Source organism: Equus caballus, chromosome 20 (genome assembly GCF_041296265.1).
Source record: "Equus caballus isolate H_3958 breed thoroughbred chromosome 20, TB-T2T, whole genome shotgun sequence".
Lineage (NCBI taxonomy): Eukaryota > Metazoa > Chordata > Mammalia > Perissodactyla > Equidae > Equus > Equus caballus.
The window spans coordinates 24,042,239-24,064,661 of record NC_091703.1 but is presented as its reverse complement, the minus strand read 5'-3'; the positions used below and the strand labels follow the sequence as shown (position 1 = coordinate 24,064,661).

At 44.4% G+C, this 22,423-nt stretch overlaps 2 protein-coding genes across 9 annotated transcripts in view; one reads left to right on the top strand and one right to left on the bottom strand.

Moving 5' to 3' along the window:
- KIAA0319 overlaps window positions 1–7,751 on the top strand; it is a 94,375-nt gene extending 86,624 nt beyond the window's left edge. For all 8 annotated transcript variants that reach the window (XM_001915673.5, XM_023624526.2, XM_070244146.1 and 5 more), the window contains 2 exons: window positions 1,153–1,244; window positions 4,259–7,751. In XM_001915673.5, the coding sequence (XP_001915708.2) occupies window positions 1,153–1,244; window positions 4,259–4,437 (271 nt within the window). In that variant the 3' untranslated portion in view covers window positions 4,438–7,751. The remainder of the gene's footprint in view (window positions 1–1,152; window positions 1,245–4,258) is intronic.
- Window positions 7,752–10,365: 2,614 nt separating this feature from the next.
- The window catches only part of ALDH5A1 (aldehyde dehydrogenase 5 family member A1), a 32,356-nt gene continuing 20,298 nt past the window's right edge, over window positions 10,366–22,423 (bottom strand). The window contains exons 8-10 of the mRNA XM_023624523.2: window positions 18,764–18,933; window positions 15,465–15,523; window positions 10,366–13,821 (exon numbers count right to left, since the gene is read on the bottom strand). Of these exons, the coding sequence (XP_023480291.2) occupies window positions 13,616–13,821; window positions 15,465–15,523; window positions 18,764–18,933 (435 nt within the window). The 3' untranslated portion in view covers window positions 10,366–13,615. The remainder of the gene's footprint in view (window positions 13,822–15,464; window positions 15,524–18,763; window positions 18,934–22,423) is intronic.

The following is a 22,423-nucleotide window of genomic DNA, read 5'->3' as shown; positions in this document are numbered from 1 at the left end:
AAACACTATAAAATGCTCTCTAAAGAAGACATGATAAAACAGATAACGGTATACCATAATTAACCGTTACTTTTCATAGACCAATTATAAATTATTTTAGTTTTGTGCTTACTTTCCCAAAGGTAAGACTGGCGATGGAGAGCACAGGCACAGGCCTTACAGGGCTAAATCCCATTAAGTTTTCCCAGAACCATCTGGGATACTGGTCACCCCGCTGTGCTTGGCTTTAAAAATTCTGCAGCTTTGTGACACGTGTATCAAGCAGACGATAATGATAGTGCTTGACTGTGGATATTTATTAAGTGTTTGCCATTGTGATTAATGGCTCTAAGTGCTTTATATGTATTATCTAGTCCTCCCATCAACCCAATGAGAAAGGGACTATTCCTTCTCCCAGTTTACAGGTGGGAATATGGAGTTACAGAAGTATCAGAAAATTATCTCAAAGTCACCCAGCTAGTAGGTGCTACCCCGTGCTGTTACTCACCAAGCTATCAGAAAACTGTCTTTGTGCTCAGAAACTACTGTTCATTCTCTCCACACCTTACCGTGGTTTTGAGGTGTATTTTCAATAATCCTCTGAAGCACAGGATGAGGCACACAGGTCCAGCCCAGTTGTTCTATGTGCTGTGAAAAAATAAAAGACTGAGTTGTTGCTAATTAATTTGGGGAATTTATCGTAGTTTCTAGAGTTTTGTTCTGATTGGTAGTTTATGTCATCTTTGCATTCCTGCATCTTTGGATTTGCCAGGGCAGTACAGGTTCAGGGGGAAGCTTGCTTATCCAGGTGTTTCTGAACTAAGACTTACTCAAGGAGAAAAGCTCGCTGGGCTGACACGGGGATTGAGGGTTGCTATAAAGGTCCCTGGTCCCCCAGCCCGCGGCTGAGCTGACAGCCTGCAGTTAGTGGGCCATAGTGGTGTGGCTGTTCCTACTCCTGAGAGTGTTTCTTCAAGATGTGTGATGTACTTCAGTCCCACTGAACTCAGACCTCACCCTGTATGCTTATCATTAGTAAAAGATGCCAATCAACAGAATGTAATAACATTCTAAAGGCAAAAGATTTCCTTTGGTGTCCTCCACATGTTTTAAATCCTGGATCCCAGTTACCTTCCTGAGAATCTGAGTGGAGCTTTTCATTGTTCCTTTCAGGCGAAAAAGGACTAAAATAAGGAAAAAAACAAAGTACACCATCCTGGACAACATGGATGACCAGGAAAGAATGGAGCTGAGGCCCAAATATGGTAAGATGACCTCCAAGATGCTTTCCTAGTATCTTGAAATGATGTAATCCAAGTATCTGCCTGAGAGTGTCCTGGGTGAAGGGAGAGCAGAAGGCCGGAGGCAGCACGTGAACTGGGCAGGAAGAGGGAGGCTGCGCTTCTGTGAAGAAAACCATCTACGTCAACCTAAGGCTGTGCTGACCGGGAGGCAGTAGCTGTATTATAAATTTAGTGACATTTTGGCACAGTGCTTTGAGACCTTAATGGGGGAAGGATATGAAATGCCTGTTATCAATTGAGCGCCGACCAGTGACTGCAGGACAAAGGTCTGCTTCAGACAGGTGTCCTGGGGCCTGGCTTTTCTCTACGCATGGCCGCAGGGTGCCTGGCCTGTGATGTCCTTTCACCCCCGCTCATCTCTGAATGCTGTTCCCCGTAGGTCAGCTACACAGAAATGCAGCAAAATAACATTTGGACTTCAAAATCAAACATTTTCCAGCAGCTGCATTAGCTAATTAACTGTATATAAATGGACACAAAGAGTTTTTTTTTTTTTTTTTTACAGAAAATTGACTTTCTTCACAAAGTAAATGCATCTCTATGCTTAGAACTACCTCTTGTCTACCTCAGTTAACCTTTTTGATTCTCCTGTGTTAACTCTTGGAGACTGATTCAACTTTCTCTAGCCCTCTGAGGCTGCTTCGCACCGATTCCACGGATTTGTCCTAATTCTGGATTTATAACTAAATTCTTACAGAGGGCCGGAATCACTTTGACAGTTGTGAGAGGCACCCCGCTGTCCACAGTAACTTTGGAGGGCCTACCCTATGCACTGACTCAGGGTAGGCCCTGGACGAAGGGCGAAGAATGGAGCATAGGCCTGCCTTCACGGGAGCTCACAGCCCAGGGGAGGATAATTATACCAGAGAGCAAGGAGTCCTACAGAAGCAGGGATGGTGCCCTGTGGGCGCACGGAGGCTGGGGGACCGATGGTGTATGGAGAGTGTGGTTGGGGGCTTTGGCAGGAAAAGCTTCACAGGAAATACAAATTTTAGTGTATATTTATTGAGGGCTCACCATTTACTTTACATAATTTACTATCAGAAGTTTTATACCTAAGAGCTCAAAGTGCCGTAGGTTGCATTATTTCACCCACCTTCCTCCTGAAATGCACTCTTCCTTCTGACTTTCCTGTTTCTATCCACAGAACCCTGTTCTTATTACCAGGTTCTAGACCTCGGTCATTGGTACTTGGTCAGAGTGCCTTGTCCCAACTCCAGCCACCCCATCTTGCCCTCTTTCCTCATCATTCTCCTTACCACCACCCTAGTTCGGATCTTATGATCTCACTTCTGGACTAATGGTGCTGACAGTAATAGTCAACAGGTGTTTAATGTTTAATATGTACTAGGTACTGTTCTAAGCTCTGTACCCATTTAATTCCAATCCTATAAACACCTCTATGAGATCTGTGCTATGGTTATCCCCATTTTACAGAAGAGGAAGCTGAGGCACAAAGTTTAGCAAGTTGCCCAAGTCACAGAGTGCGTCAGTGCCAAAGGCAGGTTGGACCAGGCATCTGCTCCCGGGCCCCATGCTCCCTTCCTCTATCCTGCACTGCTCTGTGGTGCAGTCTGCTCTCCTGTTGCTCTCCATCTTCCTCCATCCTACACACTGTAGTTTTAGTCATATCTTGAAACCACATTTTAATCATGTTACTCCTTTGCTTATAAGATAAAATCCAAGCTTCACGGCTTACCTTGTACTCATGTGCTTTTCTGTGAGGTCCCAGCCTCTCTTTCATTATTTCCTCCATGAATCATTGGTCCACACTGTTTTCTTCAAATATTTCTGGATGCCTCTGCATGCTCCGTGCCCCTCCCTCGTTCTTCTGTCCACATCTACTCTCTTCAAATCCCGTCCTATGTGAAATATCACTGAAGCAACCTCAGCTTTTAAGTGTGTGCTTTATCTCTTCTTGATTCATAGAAGATTTATTTTTAAAAATGTCTTGCGTGTTATGAACCATCTTCCCATGAGTCTTTGTCTTAAACCCTTAGACACTATAAATTCCTTGAGAGCAGAGATCGTATCTTATCCCTGTTCAGTCTCTTTTTTTGACCCCTGGCAATCGCATATTCTACCAAAAATGTTTAACTGACCCAAATAGTAAAATTGTAACAGCTTACATTTATTGAGCGCTTAGTGTGTGCGAAACGCTGGGCAAGAGCTTTATAAGCACTGCTTCACTTTCTCCTCACGTGGGAGAGGAGGAAATTTCCCTCTGCCCTTCTACGTTCTTCTGGCTAGTCTAAGAATTAAATTGACACGAGACAGATTAACAGGAGAAAATCAAATTTAATTAATTTCATGCATACGGGAACCTCACATACTTGAGAGGATCGGAGACAGAAGGGTAAACTGAGGTATATATGCCATCTCGAGCTAAGGGGTGGGATGGGGGCCTGAGGCTTCAGAGGGGAGGACGGTAATTCACGGGAGGATAAGAAGAGCAGGTTTTCACTAACGGAAGTTTGCCCTGCCGTACAGATAGGTCATAAAAAGGTATTTCTGGTAATAACTCTTATTATGGGCGAGGCCCCCAATTTAAATTCTTTAAGGGACAGGTAAAAGTTTCTCTTGAGCCCTCAGGGTCTCGATTGCCATTAGCTCAAAATATTCCCCATGTCAAAGTGGCGCATCTTGGGGAGGCCTGATCAGAGCGCCTCCACTCCCATAAACCCATGGAGTAGATGCTTTGTTATCTCCCAGTTTAATACACAGGGGCCTGAAGGCCCAGAGGTTAAGTATCTGTATCCTGCCCAGGGTCACACAGCTGGTACGTGTCAAAGCTTGGGCTCAAGTTCGGGTGTGATTCCAAAGCCCTGTTATTACTCACTAGGAAACCCCAACCTCCTGCTGTGTGTGAGCTTTGAAGGTGCAGAGAGCACAGTCCCACGCTCTGCACTTGACCTGCAACGGGAAGGACAGCTGAGAGTGAACAATGCCCTTTGCGCCTGTCTGCTTCCCCCTAGGTATCAAGCACCGAAGCACAGAGCACAACTCCAGCCTGATGGTGTCCGAGTCGGAGTTTGACAGTGATCAGGACACAATCTTCAGCAGAGAAAGGATGGAGAGAGGCAATCCGAAGGTTTCCATGAATGGCTCCCTCAGAAACGGGGCTTCCTTCAGCTATTGCTCAAAGGACAGATAATGGAGCAGCTGTAAAACGAAAGGACCCCTGCAGGAATCCTTCAATCCGGGACCAGTCAATGGGAGTTAAAACACGAAACTAACTCTTGTTAGAACAGCGCATGAACGTCCTTTCACTCTGGGCTGGGTGTGTGTCCCCATAGTTTAAAAGACCTGTTTTCTTGGGGTTTTCAAGACACAAAACAAAACAAAAACATTGCTTTTTAAACTGGGACGCTTGTTAATAGGAATAAAGGCTGGGTAAGATGCTAAGGTATATACTTAAAAGAGTTTTGTGTTTCTGTAGCTGGTACAGTATTATATTGCCTATGTTAAAGATTAACACCTGTTCGTGTCTGCAGACCCGTTAGGTGACTTACACATGGATTTAAAGAGGGCTGATTTCTCCTAGGAGCTGGGATTGCTTTTAAGGACGACTTTCTGAACATGGTTTCTTGGTAGGACCCATAAAGTCGATGGCTGTGTTTACTAAATAGTGTCTCTGAGGTGCGGGTTGTCTTCTGTGCAGCAAGTTTTCTGTGCTGAGTGCGACCCCCACGCAGAGCAAGGCCCTCCTGTTTTCGCTCCTTTGCTGTCACCAACCGCCATTTTGGTGCTCTCTCTTGGAAGTTCAAGATCTCAAAAAGAATTGTTTTCTGAGGACTGGAGGCGACAGAAAGGGAGGTGGGGTTCAATGACTTGTAGGTTGGAAGTTGAACTAGCATTTTAACATCCTTTACCTTTTCTTTCTTTTAGAAAAACAAACCAAGCTGAGGTTTCTCTTAGCCCCAGTTTACATGAAACACAATAAAAGTGATGATTCCTCCATTAAATATTTACTGAGTATGAACTATATAGGCCATGCAGTTGGCCTGCCATAGGCAGGGATAATGACTCAGCAACTCTGTATATATTCCCAACTCCGAAAACAACATCTTCATTAGGATGGTCCGCTCATGATCGGCCCCTAAGGTACTTTCCATAGTAACAACTTGACGTAGACATTCACTTCATATGTTTAAAAATATATTTATTAAAAGTTTTTCTACTAAATAAGTCATTTTCAATATATGAAAAAAAATCAAACCATCCCCAGCCACAAAGCAGCATGCCAGAGCGAAGAACTGGAGTTAATTGTAGTCTGACAAGTTGGTTGGCTGATCATAGTTCCCTCTCCACCCATGGTCCTCAGGCTGGTGGCCTGGGTGGTGCCCTTGGCATTCTTTGTGGGAAGTTTGGGATGAGAGGTGGGGCCCATCACAGATAGAGCCAGCGTTGTGGCCTCCAGCATGACCACACCTAAACAATATTCCGTTGCACAAGTTTCTGGAACATGAGGGGAAATCTAGGATGCTTTGCTATGATGAAGTAGAGAAGAAAGGCAATTAAATCATCAGGTTTAAATCATCAGGGCTGGAGCAAGAGAGAAAATAGTTCCTGTGGGCCCTTGAAAAAAATGAGCTTCCAGGTGCTTTGATTCTCGCCGCTAATACTCATCCTCATGAAATCATCTTGTTTTCAATTATTGGACTTTATGAGGAATGGCAGAACTAAAAAGTATAGGAGTGCAATTTTATTTTTAAAATAATTCCTTTGCTTATGCCTACACTTTCTGTATTGCTAGCCAGTTCAATACTATCTATGGTGTTAGAAGGAAAATGTGATGATTTTACACCAATATTTATCTTCATAAACTTAAAATCTGCCCTACCTAGTGAGCAGGGTTATGTTATTTTAATGCAAAAGCAAAAACTCCTGGCATAGAGGATGGCAGGCCAAATATGAGGTCAGTAGAGCACAATGAAGAAGGGAGCAATCATCGTTAAGGGCTTTATGTGCATAATAACACGTGTCTCACATACTCAATTGATCCTTACAATCATCCTTGAAAAGGAGATGTTATTCTTCTCTTGTTGTAGATAGTGATCTGAAGGCCCAGAAAGATTAAGTAACTTGCCCAAAAAGTAGTGGATCTGGGAATTGAATGGAAAATTTTAAGCGTAAAGTCCATGCTTTCCACCCTCCTCCCTCCACGACACAAAGAACTCCCGCCCCTAACTGTTGGAGGGCAAATTCTGGGGGACCTCTTGGGCCCTCTGTTCCTAGGACTAAGAGGAACTCCTTTTGATGTGTGAAGAGAACAAAAGACAAAGGGAGAGACGCCTCCCTGTCTCTCCTGTGGGATCAGCCCTGGGCCCCCTCTTGGTTTGCCAAGTGCAGCTTCTGCCGCTCATCCTTTTCTGCCCCTGGCCCTCCCAGCCCAGCCTGTCTGCTCCTTCCACAAGAAGGATCTCAATGCTATCGTGAATCAAAAATAAACACCACACTAGTGATCAGAAAGTGGGTCCTCGTTATCCCACTTGTCAGAGGAGCAGAGCATGAGGTGGAATGACAGCCAGGGTTCTTTGGTGTGCTTATCATTAAGAACCTTTGGAAGGTAAAGCTCTCCAAGAGCTTTGGCTAGACAGAAGAGCAGGGCCCTATGATGTGAGAGAGGGCATTTGTAGGACTCAAAGGCTAATAAGACTCTTCATTGCTGGTTAAAAATCCATGAAGGAGCGGGGCTGGCCAGTGGCCTAGCGGTTAAGTTTACACACGCTGCTTCGGTAGCCCTGGGTTCACCAGTTTGGATCCTGGGCATGGACCTACACGCTGCTTACCAAGCCATGCTGTGGCAGGCACCCCACATATAAAGTAGAGGAAAATGGGCATGAATGTTAGCTCAGGGCCAATCTTCCTCAGCAAAAAAGTGGAGGATTGTTGGCAAATGTTAGCTCAGGGCTAATCTTCCTCAAAAAAAAAAAATCCATGAAGGAGGATTCAAGTCCACATTAAGAGGCCAAGCATGTTTATGATTAAAGAACCTGCTGGAGGTAAGAGAACATCCACGCAGCATGCCAGTGATGCCTCCCTTGTGGGCAGGGATGAAGAGGTAGTACCATTCTTTTTGTGTGTGACCAAGCTATCATGGACTTTGACTTAAGTCTTGGCTTTATTTTAAAAAATGTATTATTTTTTCCCCATGTATTGACAAGGTATCATTTCTAATATGACACTTTAAACCTATGTGCTAATCTAAATAAACGTGTCTGTATTTTACGTAACACCTAGTTGTTGTTAGGGGGGAAACACTTTTTCTTTATGCTTCTGTGTAGAGGATTCCCCAGGAGTCAGCCAACTGGCCCATGACCTGTTTTGTGTGGCCCATAAGCTAAAAATGATTTTCACGTTTTCAAATGGTTGAAAAAAAATCATAAGAATATTTTGTGACACGTGGAACTTACATGACGTTCAGATTTCTGTGTCCATAAATAAAGGCTTATTGGAACACATGCACATTCATTCGTCTGCGTGTTGTCTGTGGTTGCTTTGTGCTACAATAGAGTTGAGTAGTTTCAACAGAGACTGTGTCCGAAGCCCAAAATATCTACTATCTGGCCCTTTCTAGAAAAAATTTGCTGAAGCCTTGGACAACACCCCTGGCTCCCTTCCCATGGGAGGACCAGAGTTTGAGAGGCGTTAAGCATGCTCAGCTCTGCCTGCCTTCTCTCTGCAGAGAGGGTAGGTGCACACCAGGGCAGTCGGCCCTTGCTGGAGAAGGCCCACAGTTGGGGGTGGGGGAATGCAAATTACATTGAAGGGTGTGTTTAAGCTACATCCCCTGATCTGGTTCCTGTCAATAATCAGGCTGATATTTTGTATTCCATCTGTGTAACTCCTGCATCACTTGCTCGGCTTCGAATTTCGGAAGAGTGAGGTGTTATCTATTGATTCCCTGAAACCTCACAGCCATGCCGGGCCGTCATAAGCACTGACACCCTGTTATGCAGCTAATAGGGGTTGACTGGAGACAAAGAGCTAATGGATTGAGTTAAAAGTCTTGGAGCTGAAGCTTTGTTGACTTAAAAAAAAAATAGTTTATGGAGGTATAACTGCCATAATAAACTGCACATACTTAGAATACAACGTAAGTTTTGAAGTATGAACAACTGTGAAACTATCACCACAATCAAGATAAAATTTCCTTGTGACCCTTTGTCATCTCTCCCTCCCCAGTCATTGATCTGCTGTCACTATAGATTAGCTTGAATTTTCCAGAGTTTCATATAAACGGAATCATACAATATATCCATTTGGGGGGATTTTTTTTTCTCCCTCAAACCAGTCCCCTCCTTTCCAGGTCATTTAACCTAATCCATTAGGAACTTCAGTGAGGTAAATACTTGTGGAGGTAAAGATGCTGGTATGGAGGTGGGACTCTTGTATTTTAGCGAAAATAAGTAAATGGCTCCTGGAGAATCCTCAGTCCTGTAAGGGCTCTGTATTCATTTACTGAGAGACCAAAACCATGCTTCCCAAAGTAAATGAATCAAACCTTTATAATCTCAACAGTGATGACTTTCCATTACTGAAAAAAAAAAGTTCTGCGCTAAGTCTGAGTTAGCCTAAGACTTAGCATAAAAGTTAAAGTTTCCCCAAAGCTGAAGCATTATCCTGTTGATCTTGGGGGGAAAAGTGAGACGTTCCCAGCACGTAGCCCTCAAGAGAGACCTGCAGTCCACAGACTTCACTGAAAAGCAAACCAGTCATTCCGGAAGGGGCACAACACATTCTGGGAGGGTTCCGCCGCTTGCCCTGGGTGCTGGTTCCGGGGTGTGTTCAGTTTGTGAAAATTCAGCGGGCTGTTCATTTATTCACTTATGCACCATTTTTTGCATGTACGTTACACTTAAATGAAAAGTTAAAAAATAAAAAACCTTCCCAAGTGATTGTACTTTCAAAGCTAACTAACTATAAAGGGATTTCCTTGGTGTTGATGAAACAGTTCCGTATCTTGATTGTGGTGGTGGCTACACAAATCTGTCTGTTGAGGTGATAAAACCCGGTACAAGTACATGCACACACACATATAATCACACACACACACGCACAAATGAGTGCATGTAAAAATTGCTGAAATTGGCATAAAGCCTGTGTTAACAGCATGTATTTCCTGGTTTTGATGTTGTGTTAGTTATGTAAGATGTTAACCACTGGGGGATGCTGGGTGTAGGGTATACAAGAATCTATTACTTCCGCAACTTCCTGTGAGTGTATGTTTATTTCAAAATAAAAAGTTAAAAGACTTGGGTACAACCCTTTCTTAGGCAGCCGCATCTGCAAATCAGGTAAATTCTCAGTTTAGTTCGGCAAACATTTAATGAGCATGACCATGGATGGGCCCTCCTGTAGATGCTAGGGTACTAAATTTCACAGGCAGGCTCCTGGCCCGAGGCACTCACGGACTAGCAGCTCTCTGGGAAGGGAGCACCATTTACACAGGCAGGAGAGGAAAAGTAATTTGCTCTCTGCCCTTCTGAGTTCTTGTCTGAGACGTCTGTAATAAAAGACAGATTAACACAAGAAAAACAAACAGAAGCTTATGAACATGTATACCTCCTGGACACATGGAAGATAACCAGAGAAACATGAGTAACTCAAAGAGGTGGCTTAGAACTCCAGCTTATACAGCATCTTCAACAAAGAACAATAAATTTGTGGAGAAATGACTAACAATGGAAAGCAGTTGTAGGCTTCCAAGGGCGGAGATAAAGGCTAGTTAGTAAAATCTGTTCTATAGATTCTTCTGGGGCCCTTTCCAGGCTGACGGGTCTAGAGGTGTCTCTGTGATTAACCTTTGTCCCTCTGGGGAGGGGGGGACACCTTTGTAAATTTACATCCTGCTTCTAGGCAAATAGGGAGAGGGCAGAGAGCTATTCTTGTCTCTGCCTCTTCTCAATTGCCTTCAGCTCACGATAATCCTTGTGCCAAAGTGGCATATTTTGGGGTGACATGTTCTGCTACCCTTCATACATATCCGAACAGGTCTAATAATATCCGAGACAAACTCAAATGATGAACTGGCAAGACAAAAAGCCACAATCAGAAACCTTAACACAGAAATAGGAAACTCTGTTAATTCAACATTTATTAATCACACACGCACACACATGCTGACAAGACACTGATACACATACACAATTATTAAAAACTGGAAAATGAGTAATGTGCACATTTAAAAAGCAAAATGTTTACACACTTCCTGTTACACTTATTCCCAAGTTTTATCTCACAAAATACAGCATGAAAAAAATCACAGCATAAATATTATTCAAGTAAACTGCTATCTGAAATAGCCACACATGAATAATGAAAACCCTGGGCTCCAGCCTTCAGAGAAGGCAGTCATGTGGCACAAATTAAAGTTAACAATATAAGTTAAGAATAAAATAGATTTATTTGCACTGTGCTTCTGATCTTCATTTTCACTGAGTCTTTCCATGAGAATAAAAGTAGAAGAAACAGCATTTGACATAAAATCGTATTTAAAAGCCACTCAAAGGGATAAAGAGAACAGAAGAGCTCTTTTAATGAGAATCCTTGCCTAGCTGGGGAAATAAATTAGGAAGCGTTTTTTTAAGGCCAATAGACTCGTTATCTAGGTAATTTCATTTGAGTTATGTGATAATTGCTGGGAAGTCTTCAATGAGAATTTATTGGAACAATGCCCAGAAAAGTACTTTTTACACAGTCAGTGTTCAATAAAAACAAATAATGCCTGATAAACGCAGAAAGGTCAATCTCTCTCTCGGTATGGATCAGGGGTTGGCAAACATTTTCTGTCAAGAGCCAAAGAGTAAATATTTTAGGCTTTGCAGGCCATCCTGTCTTGGTTGCAAGTACTCAATTCTGCCAACTAAGAAGCCATAGATCATACAGTAAATGAACGGGTGTGGCTGTGTTTCAATAAAATTTTGTTTATGGACACTGAAATCTGAATTCCATATAGTTTCATGTGTCATGAAATATTATTATTCTTTTGACTTTCTTCCAGCCACTTGGAAATATAAAAACCATTCTTAGCTCCGCTTTGTACAAAAACAGGTGGCAGGCCCGATTTGGCCAGTGGGCTGTAGTTTGTCAACCCCCAGTCTAATGGTCCTTTTCATGCTGTAAAATATATTTAAAAAAAAATTCCATCCATCACATATGGTTACTTTATTGAAAAAATAACCAACAAAAGTTCATTTAAAAACTCTTTTCTTTCTTCTCCCAACCCAGAAAATTTTACCAAACAGTAAAGCTATTTCCTTTTCAAATTATTTTAATTACAAAATTAATCAAAGATATGGCAATGAGTCTCTGGCCTTTAATTTATATACCTGTGAGCCAAATATACAAAGAACCTGACAACCTGCCACCCAGCCAAGGAATCCACTGGTTTACAAAGTTACAAACTTATGTGCACGTCATTCCCCCAGACACCTCCAACCATCAGTATTCCAGACTTCTAAAAAATGTTACAGCATTTTTATTGTTAATAGAAAACAGATGGACACACCCAAATATTAAGTAATTAGGATGATATATAAAACCACCTAAGACCTAAAGGTAAAACCTAGAAATCAGCTGTGAATATGCTATGTATGCGGTTCTTGGCAGGGCCTGGGCAATGCATGACACTAGGAGGTGGACTTGGGCCTCGGGATCCGGGTGGCATAATCCAGGCTAAATGCAAGGCAGCCCCAAGACTGGCTGTCGTCCCTGTGCACAGGGACACTGCTGACCTTGAGTTACACAACCACAGCTCCCCCGTGGCTCAGGGAGGAATGCTAAGTACTGGGTGGGGTTCAGGAGCAATTGCCTCTAGCAGTACTTTCATTGATGTCTCCCTTCCACTACCCAGAATATCCAGGGAATGTCATAGATTCTGCATTTAAGGTAGAGTGGGAAAGGAAGGAGCTTCATGGCTGCCTGTCCAGCCTGGAACAGCCTTTATTCCTTTTCCTCCGTACATCAGGATGGGTGGGAGACCCATCAGAAAAGCCTAGAATTTTCTTAATCAGAGTTTTTCTTTGGAGTGACAGGAAACACCAGTCACAGGGTTTTTCTTTTTGTTTTTTTAAATGGTGAACTGTCAAAACTCTTATTGAATAAGAGGGGCCTGAAATTCAAGGTCTTGTGCCTCTCCCACAAGGTGAACTGGCAATTGTGGAAGCCCTTTTTCCTTTCGAGATTATGGTGGTGAAAGTGCTATTGCTCTTCTGGAGGTGAAGCAGCAGCCCCTCGTGAGGACAAGGAGCAGGCTGCAGGGGACAACCACTTACTCAGGCTCGGGTGGGTGGGTGGGCCCCTGCCTCCCCTTCTCTTGGCAAAGCCACTGTGGGATACCCAAGAGGGGCCGGGTGATGCTGCTCGTAACAATAATGGCTCTTGTACTTACATCGAATTTTCATTCTTTTGCAAATACTTTTACTTTTTCTTAGGCTCACAACATTCCACTGAGCTAAGTAAGGAATATAGGGAATCTCCACTCTCCATGAGGGAGGGCGGCTGCTGAACAGCATGCCCGCAGAACAAAGCTACTCCTCAGTGAAGGAGCCATTCTGTGTGTGCCTTCCACTCTACCGGGCTGCCTTGGCTGCTCTGTGCTTTATACCTGGGCTGGTTTCCTAAAGGAAACAAGATGAAATGGAAAACGGACAGAAATGAAAATACCATCTTTAAGCAGCCAATTTAGGATGATGAAGACTTCAGTTTAAAAAGTCATCCACAAAAAGGGAGAGATGCTCCTTCATTCCTCACAGAAGCACAGGCAGTTCTGTGCTATTTCAGAAGTCTTAAAAACGATGGATTCAACCTCTGCAGCAACACCTCTGAAGACACAGCAAGTGTCTTTAGCGCTGAGCTGGCAGATTGCCAGGGGTGTCATACCCCCCGCCCCCCCCCCCCCCCCCCCGCCCCCTAGGCTGACAGTCATACTCAGGGTCGCTCCGGTAGCCCTCTGGATCTAAGCTCCAGAGCCACGTGGGAGATGGCCATGTCATCCACCAGGCAGTGATCAAGCCCTTGTGACAGGGCTACAGGGGCCAGCTGCATCTTGCTCTGAGACAGATGGGGTTGTGGTGGGTTCCAGGGCTTCAATCTATAAACCCAATGCTGGTTCATGAGGAGTCTGCAGTCACAGGCATGTGGCATCTATTGGTCCCTAGTTAGCCAAGGGGAGGGGTAGGATTTGTATCTGCTTAAGATTCCAATGACTGGATGAGCTTTAAAACATTCAAATCCAGATGACCTATAAGTTTATTTAAAGTAATGGATGGCATGTCCTCCTATATGTAGATAAGCTTCCTTTTTTACTTTTTAAGAACTGAAGAATCCTACAAGCCTCCCAAACACACATACTTGAGTTCCAGATACTCATCAATGCCATACTTGGACCCCTCTCGCCCAAGGCCAGATTGCTTCACGCCGCCAAACGGGCACTCCACAGTGGAGATCAATCCTTCGTTAACGCCAACCATGCCCACTTCCAGCTTCTCTGCCACCCTCCAGATCTGGGCTGGGTCTTGAGAGTAAAAATAACCTGTCATAGGGATAAAGGACAGAGATGGCATGTAGAATAGTCATTAAAGACACCATGTTTGAAGCTGAGGATGCCGTTGACGACTATCTGTCTAGTGACTCGGGCCTGGAATCCTCGCTGCTCCTAAGCACACAGAGCCCCCAGTTGGTCCTGAAATCATCTTTCTGCTCCTGTTCCACTCCTGCTAGTGCCCTCACCGTCTCCCATGAGGACTGTACCAATGGCCTCCCCAGCTCCTGTTGTCTACTGTTCAATCCAGCCTGCACGCCTCTGTTAGATTATCCTTGTGATATTTTTGCCCAAACCTTCCGGGGACACCTTTCTATCTACAAAATAAGATTAAATTTCTAGTGGGTATTCAAACCCTCCCTATTGTGATCTCAGTCAACATTTTCAGCTTTACCTTCCACTACTCCAATCACCAACCACCTTCTCCAAATTCTCCTCACTCTCTTACTTCACTTCTAAACTCCCTTGGTCCCCTCTGCCGAGAATCCCTCTGCTCTAATCTCTGCACAATCAGAGTCCTGCCCATGATTTATGACCTAGTTCAGGCTGGGGCTTCCTCCACCATCATCCCATTGAGTAGGGGAGAAAAGAACACTGACTCAACATTACAGAGGCACCCATGCACACACTTACCCGGCTTTAGGAAAACTCCTGGAGCAGGCAGCATGGGGAGAGGTACTCCACAGCATGTTGATCCTTCCTCTGTTTTTTTTTACAGGGAAGGATTTGCCCTGAGCTAACATCTGTTGCCAATCTTCCTCTTTTTTTTTCCCCGCCCCAAAGCCCCAGTGTGTGGCTGTATATTCTAGTTGTAAGTCCTTCTAGTTCTTCTACGTGATTCGCCACCACAGCATGGCTGCTGACAGACGAGTGGTGTGGTTCTGCAACTGGGAACTGAACCTGGGCCACTGAAGCGGAATGCACCGAACTTTAACCACTACGCCATCAGGGCTGGCTCTGATCCTTCTTCTTTACAAACAGTTAGAAGGAGTCCTCCTACACCTAGAGGGGAAGCTTCTACAGAGCTGTAGCTCTATCTTTACGTCTCTGTATCTTTCTCAGTACTTCGTTCACTGTGGATGCTAAATAAATTTTGTGGAGCGCATTTATGCCTGTATAATTTTGTCATGGTAATAGGGTACATACTGGGGCCACCGTGACCCTCTCCACACTAACAGAATGGCAGCCACTCAGTGAAGCTCCATCTGCACGTGCTGTCTTTGCTCCTTTCACTGTCCCTGACGCTCTCTGCCGGTGCCCTCGGTCTAGGACTTCCTCTTTTCTTCAGGCTTCCAGAAGCCAGGCCAAATGGGAGAAAAAGCACTTGGAATTTCTAGGCATCAAGCTTCTAAGAACACGGGACTTAAGGGGTGCGTGCGTTTCTAGAATAATCTGCAATGCTTCTTCTCCCATTGCTCGCCCAGTTCTCCCCAGGGAGCTCCCAGTGTGCAACCTGGGAGATAAGGCAAAGGAACCTGAATTCGCACAAATCTGTCCTTGCCCCTTGGAAAGCAACAAAACATCTGCTCCAGTGAAATTTCCTTCTCAAAACCCAGGGCGATGTTTAGAAGGCAAACCCCAGCATCAGTTCGAGAAATGGTTACGATTGCCACCGAGCGAGGACCAACGCCTACCTGCTAACCCAACGTCAGCCGCGTTAGCGATCGCCACCGCCTCCTCCTCTGTATCGAACCTGCCAAAGTTAAGAGGGGTCATCAGCAAAATCTGTAAGGGAGAACAAAGAAAACCGCTGCCTTTTTTCCTGATTTGTTCCCAAATAACGGCAAGGGGCAGATCAGAGTTTAGCAAAGAGATCCCAGGGCAGAGTACAGAGGAAAACAGCACCACGCACTGCGATGACTCAGCACTCAAGGCTGGCGTGCACAGAACGACACCGGTTCATCCCTTTTAAGGCAACAAGAGACTAGCAGGCTGATGTGCAGGGAACAGTGGCACATCCAGAATGTCAAACAAAATGCCTTAAGAAAGGATTACTGCTCCTGCTACCTACTGAGAATATATAACAATTGTGACAACGACATAATTTAGAAGCAACCATAAGGTAGTAGAAAGAAAACTGTCCAGAGGAAGTCGGGCCAGAGTTCTGATTTGAGCTTGACCACTTATGTTCTTAACAGTGTGACATGCTGGGAGTCTTGTTCCTCTCTGCAATCAAGGAGTGCTAGCACCAAAGCCCTCTGCGGTCTCTCCCAGCTTTATCATTTTATTTCTGGAACAAGATTTGAGTGGCATCTTTCTGCTGCTCCAGAATTGTAACTGGGGCAAACGGTTCTAAGCATCCCAATTCCTTAATTCTGCCAGCAGCAGATCGGCCAGCAGTGGGGGCCAGCAGCTCTCTGAAGGCACCAGGCAGAGTGGGCTGGGCTGCCTTGGGCCCCAGTCAATACAATTAGAAGCCTGGGAGAAAAGAAGGCAGTTTTGGGCAAGGGAAGGTCGGGGAAGGGGACCCCAAGAGAATCACTTGTTCCAAGGATGACCAGCTGTGTCTCCTACGGCTTCCCTCTCCACTTGAATATAGCAAGCTATTCTATCCACGGGAGAATAGAAAAACAGGGCATGACCAATGTCCCCATTCCCCAACCGTCCCTCAAAAACACAGCAGTCACATCATCAGTTGTGGCATCATTGAGGATTTTCACCTTTCCGGTGTACCCGCTAACGCTAGAGCTGTGCTCTCACCACTCTGTGCCCCAGAAGGAGAGGTGTGGTGAGACTGGAGTCCACTGGTATCAACTGGGTCTCCCTCCCTAATTTTTTATTTACACCATCACCACCACCGCCACCACCATAATGGTATTAGGCAATGTGCTAAGCACTTTACGTACATTATGTCATTTAAACCTGATAACTACCCTGTGAGGCAGGAACTAGTTCTTATCCCTTTTCTCACATGAGGACCCTGAGGCTCAGAGAAGTTAACTCATCCAGGGGTACACAGGTATGAAGCAGCCAAGCCTGAATCTACACCTAATTCAACTCCAAGGCCTGCATTCCTAACCACTGCATCCTTTTGATGTCCTGTGAAAACATCAAGTTCACATTCTGGATTAAAAATTTTTATTAAAACAAAGAAGATAAAAGTCCTTCAAGTGGTCCATTTCTCCAAAGGTGGACTAATATATAAACTTCATTCGCAAGATGGTAACAAAGCCGGCAAAGTATATAAGAAAGATTTCTGTTCTGGACAAGATGGCACAGGCAGCACCAGCTGCCAGCTCTCTGTGGGAACATGATGCTGGAGATGCTAGAGGAGAGGAGAAAATCATGGCTCAAAAAACCTCAACCAAAAATTTTTTGCCAAAAAGGCAAAAAATTCTGGAGGCCACAAAGCAGTTGGATCCTGGAGGGAAATGACAGTCTCAAGTGGGAGAGAGCTGGGGCCCACTCATGGAGAGGGTGAGATGGGCCAGAGCTCTAAGTGGTCTGTGGAGGTGGGGCTGCACCTCCCCCATCACACTTGTGAATTTCAGGTGCTGTTGCCTACAGACCTGGATCCCTGGACCAATGCTATGTTGCTATGGGCAGAAAAGCAGCACCACCAGCTCAGGGCAGTGGGGGACCCAGGCAGTGCTCAAGCCCAGCTGGCTAAGTGTGCGATCCAAAACAAGCATAGGGGCAGCATGAACTAGAGGCCCCTTCTCCCCAACCCATTACTCTATGCAAAATACCCCTTGGGGCAAAGGATACCTGGGGCAGGGAAGAGGTGTTGAGACCACATTTTAATACTAGAATTTCCCACCCTGAGGCTCACCCTTTGCCCTCCAAATGCATCAGAAGGAGCACAAACTAATGGCTAACGTTTTTACTACAATCCCAAAGCAGACATTACTAGCCAAGGCTGCTAACAGTCCAAAGGGCTAAAGATGAGTTCACAAGACATCTGAGGGCTCCAAGACCAAGAAAGATAAGCAGAACAACCTAAACCAGGGGAGGCAGATATAACAGAACAGAATAAAAATGTAAGAAAAGGAAAAGTATCCACGTAAAATAAGGGAGAATAATAAAGCGGGAAGAATCAGTTATGGGGAAGAACCAACTGGAGAGAGCAAGGATGAAAAAGATAATTGTTGTGATAAAGAACTTGGTGGATGGGTTGGATAGTAGAATGAGTGAATCCAAAGAATGAATTACTAAGCTGGCAGATGTCTCTCAGGAGGCACCAAGAATGGAGGAAGAGATGGAGGCAACAAACAAGAGTTAAGAAAAGTGAAAATATGACTACAATAGACTTCGAAGCTGGAAAAGGATAAATGGAGGGAAGAGAAATATTTGGAGAAATAAGGACCAAGAATTTCCCAGGACTAAAAAAACACTTTAGATATTAAAGGAAGACATTAGGACCTCAGAATGAAAAAGCTCACAAGTTGCCACACCAGTAAAATTTAAGAATGTCAAAGACCATGAGAAATTTTAAGTCTCCAGAGAGAGAAAGCAGATCCCTTCAAAGGAACAAAAACCAGACATTAGCTTTCTCAGGAACAACCCTGGAAATAAGCAAAAGCAGTGGTATCTTCAAAGCATGGAACCTAGAATTTTATGCAGGTAAATTACTATTTACTTGTGAATGGGAGATATAAAAACACAGAAAGTTCATTTCCCACAGACTCCTTTGAAAGAACTCTTTGAGGATGTACTCCCTTAAGAAGAAAAATGAGTTCAGCAGAACGCAAGAAGTAAGAGGGCAAAGTAAAGAGTTTGGTAAATGTTGTGCTCTTCCTAGGCAATAACAAAATTTGTTTTTAAACCATAAATTGATCTTGGCTCTTCCATGGACACAACACAGCCCTCTGCCTCTCTAGCCAGCCCCTCCCCAACCCAGGCTGCAAAACAGCCCATGAACTGGATTTCTCTCTAGGTTTCCTTTTTCTTTTCTATTCTTTCTCCAGTCTTCCTACCGGCTGGATGATCTTACTTGATAACCGGTGCCAGAGGCCCAAACGTCTCTTCATGAGAGCAGAGCATGTCCTGGGTGACGTTGCTGAGCAGGGTCGGCTCGAAGAAATTTTTTCCCAGTTGATGTCGCTTCCCGCCCGTCACAACAGTGGCCCCTTTGGAGACTGCGTCACTCACCTGTTTCTCTACCTGTGTGAAGAGAACAAGAGCCCTTGGGCAAGTTGGTTGTGGGTAGTTTGGAAATGATACAATCTCTTTGAATGTTTAAACTGCAGAAAATTGTAACTTTTTAAAAAAATAGGGTAAAAGAAATGTACCCTAGTTCCTTCTAGGTAGAAAGAATCAAATATGCAGAGATCAGGGGCACTAAGAGCGTCCGTGGTATGTGCAGTGTTGCCTTCTCCCTACTCTGTGCTCCTCGGCTGTCTGATCTCACTGTTTGTTAGACAGTCTAACACGTATGCACCGCGTCTTTCTGGGCCTGATGCCCAGCTGTTTCCCAGGATTTGCTCTTACTGTTCTCCTGCGTTACTTCCAGGTTCTTGAATGCCACGTTGTCCTCTTTCCTGGACTTTGCTTTCATTTTTGTTTTATACAGTCTCCTCAAGTAGCTGTTTCAAAAAAGCTTCCCTGAGAGTGGTTTCCTCTGAGTTTTCTGACACTTCACGTCTCTAGAGGACTGACAATTCAGTTGATGATGGAACTTTGATCCAAAATAATTTTCCTTCAGAACTTTGAGTACACTTCTCCACTTCTAGTGTCACTGATGAAAAGCCTGATTCAACAATGGTTCTCACTCCTTGGTGGGTAGCTTTTTCCCCCTTCTGGAAGCTTCTAGCATCTTCTTTCATGTTCCTGACATTCTAAAGTTTTAGCAAAATATATCTGGGTTTCTCTTTTCCTTCATTCTACTTGACAATTAGTGAAATCTTTCCATCTGAAGGATTATTCCCCCAGCTCTAAGTTTTTATCTTTTATTCTATAATGCTGTTTTCCTCCATCTTCTCAATTCTTTCTTTTGAGAACTCTTTATTACTAAAATGGATATCCCCCTCACCTCTAATTCTGATTTCTTTTTGCATTTTTGTCATATTGTTCATCTCTTTGTCTTTTGCTTTAAATTCTAAGAGCTCTCCTCGATTCTGTTCTCCATCTTCATCTACTGATTTTTAAAAACATTTTGACCGTCATGTGTTTAATTTCTAAAAACTCTTTCTTATTCTCCTTGCTTCACTTTTATAGGACCTGCTCTTGTTATACAGATGTACTATCTTCTCAAAGCTCTTGGAGGACACGATTAGGGTCTTGGAAAATTCCTTTCTGTTCCCAGATTCATCTGCTTCCTTGAGGGTCAGCTGTTCTGTTTGTTCTTCCTGACCCTTCCTCTCATATGCTGAGGGTTTGCCCTAAAGGTGTCAAGATCCTTGGTTGTTCATCTTTCTAATGAAGGACTGGGTTGATTAACCTAGGTGGGTGGCGTGGGTGGCGTGGGTGGCGTGGGTGGCCTTTGCTGTTTCCAGTCTCTTCGCTGAACGAATGGGACTTGGGTTTATTCTGACTTGGCAGGCTTCACTTTAGGGGCAGCCCCCTGCCCCACAGGGCAAAGGCAGGGGACCCCCGTTCTGGTGCGCCTCCTCTCACTCTTCAAGCTGCACCCTCCTAGGCAGGCTGTTATATTTCTTCAGAGATATTTTCCTGCCCAGAGCAAATCCCTCTGCTGCCTTATATGTATTGGTGGTGATGGTGGGGAGGAGTGGTGTGCGAATGACCCAGAAAACTGTGAAAAGTATAACCCATGAGTGCCATTTCTCCCCTCCTCTCATTCCTACTCTCTACTCTAGCTAATTCTAGAAAGGCTCCATCCTAAAAAACGGCACCCATTTCTCCACAGGCTTCCCCTGGGCATGCCTCGGCTGCTTTGACTTTTCTGTTAACGCCATCCCTTCTGCCTTCCAGAAGCTCCACTGGAGTCCTCCCTCTCCTCCCATTCTCAGCTGAAGGCCCTATACGATTTCAGAAGAGATAAATACAGGCCCGGCACATTCTGCCATCCCGACTCACCCTTTTTAAATCCTCACCCCCTACAATGCTCTGATAGTCTGCTGTCGCAACAAATCCCCATTAGCTAGGATGGCCTGCTTCCTATGATTTATACCTCTCAAAATAATTCTATTTAACATACTTTATAAGGACCCACCTCTTTGTACCCAAAGGGAATATGCTCTGGCCTTTTCTTGTCATATTAAACGTGATGTGCGATTTTTTTTCCTGGAATTTACCCTCTGACTGTGTGTATACTAAAGCCAACACAATGGATTCAGACAAGGTGTTTTCTACAAAACTCTCCAAAAAAAGAAATCCTTCATCTGTAGTTGCTTGAAGTCCTAGAAAATAGCGCCCTCTAGAGAGCAACGTCTGCATCTTCATCTTGGCGAGAAAAACAAACAAGAAAATCTCTAGGACAACAGTTTCCCAGCCTGGCAAACTAGCAATAACTGCAGCACTTAAAAAAAGCCCACGCCTAGGCCCTACCCCAGACAAAGTCACACCCAATCTCCTCAGGTGGGACCTGGGCATCTGCAGTTGTTACAGACACAGGGTAGGTTAAGAACCGCCACTCTGGGACTTGAACCACAGCTGGTACAGACCCAAATTGTCTTCACTGGCCAATCAAGTCCCCAGGGTCCAAAGTCACCTCAAAAATGCAGGTGGTATCAAAAATGCAGAACTGTCAAACCTCGATGCTTCCCTTGGTTTCCAGCGGGGAAGGCAACAGACGTGGGTTCAGCTGACCTGACGACCCCTGGGTCGGGGCAGCCGTTCCAAGGCTTGGCCCTCAGGAGGCGGACAAACGGCAGTGAGGCTGTGCTTCCCACTTGGGTGCTGACCTGGCTGGCACTTGATCTGGGTTCTTCGAGTGACCCCCAGGATGCTGGCTGTGCCCCACTTCAGGCCACTCTTCTCCCTTCTTTCCCCAACAAAATCTCCAGCCTCCGTTTTCTGTCTGATTTAAATTATTCTATTAAAATCCTTTTGACTAGGAGACATTTATCTAGGGAGTAGATTAGATGTTTGGTATTACAGGGAAGTTCCTTGTAAGCAACTCGAAACAGGATTATCTTTTTAAAACAGTAGAATAAGGAAATAAATCTCACCTAGCTAGTAGTCTAGATTGAGACATTGTTTTGAACAAACAAATCCTTCCTAAAGGCAGTTAGTCTTCCCTGCCATGTCTAAATCCGAATGTGGCTTCTGCTATTCTAACTCCCTAAGGGGATGCTTTCAAGGATTCTTCTGGAAGGGGATTTTGTTGTCAATGTCAGCCAACATTTCAGCTGAAACATAAACAATTTCAAAAACACAACCGGTCTTTCTTTCCTTTCAGGTGTTCAAAAAACTAAAGAACTTTGTATTTCAAGATCCTAATTCCTGAGAGAGTGAGGGACAGAATTATCACCACAGTTAGAGAAAATTTAAGGAGGGCAGTAGAAGATCTAATGTGACAGACCTCATGGGGACTCAGTGTCATGACAGAGCTGGAAAAGCTTATGACCAGATGAGGCCACTTGATTCATACAAATTGGGAGAAATTCACTTTTTTCCAATTTCTTCATTGTTTCCAAAATAGCCTCGCTAGACACATTACCAGTGTTTTTTCCTAGTTAAGCGTTGGATATCA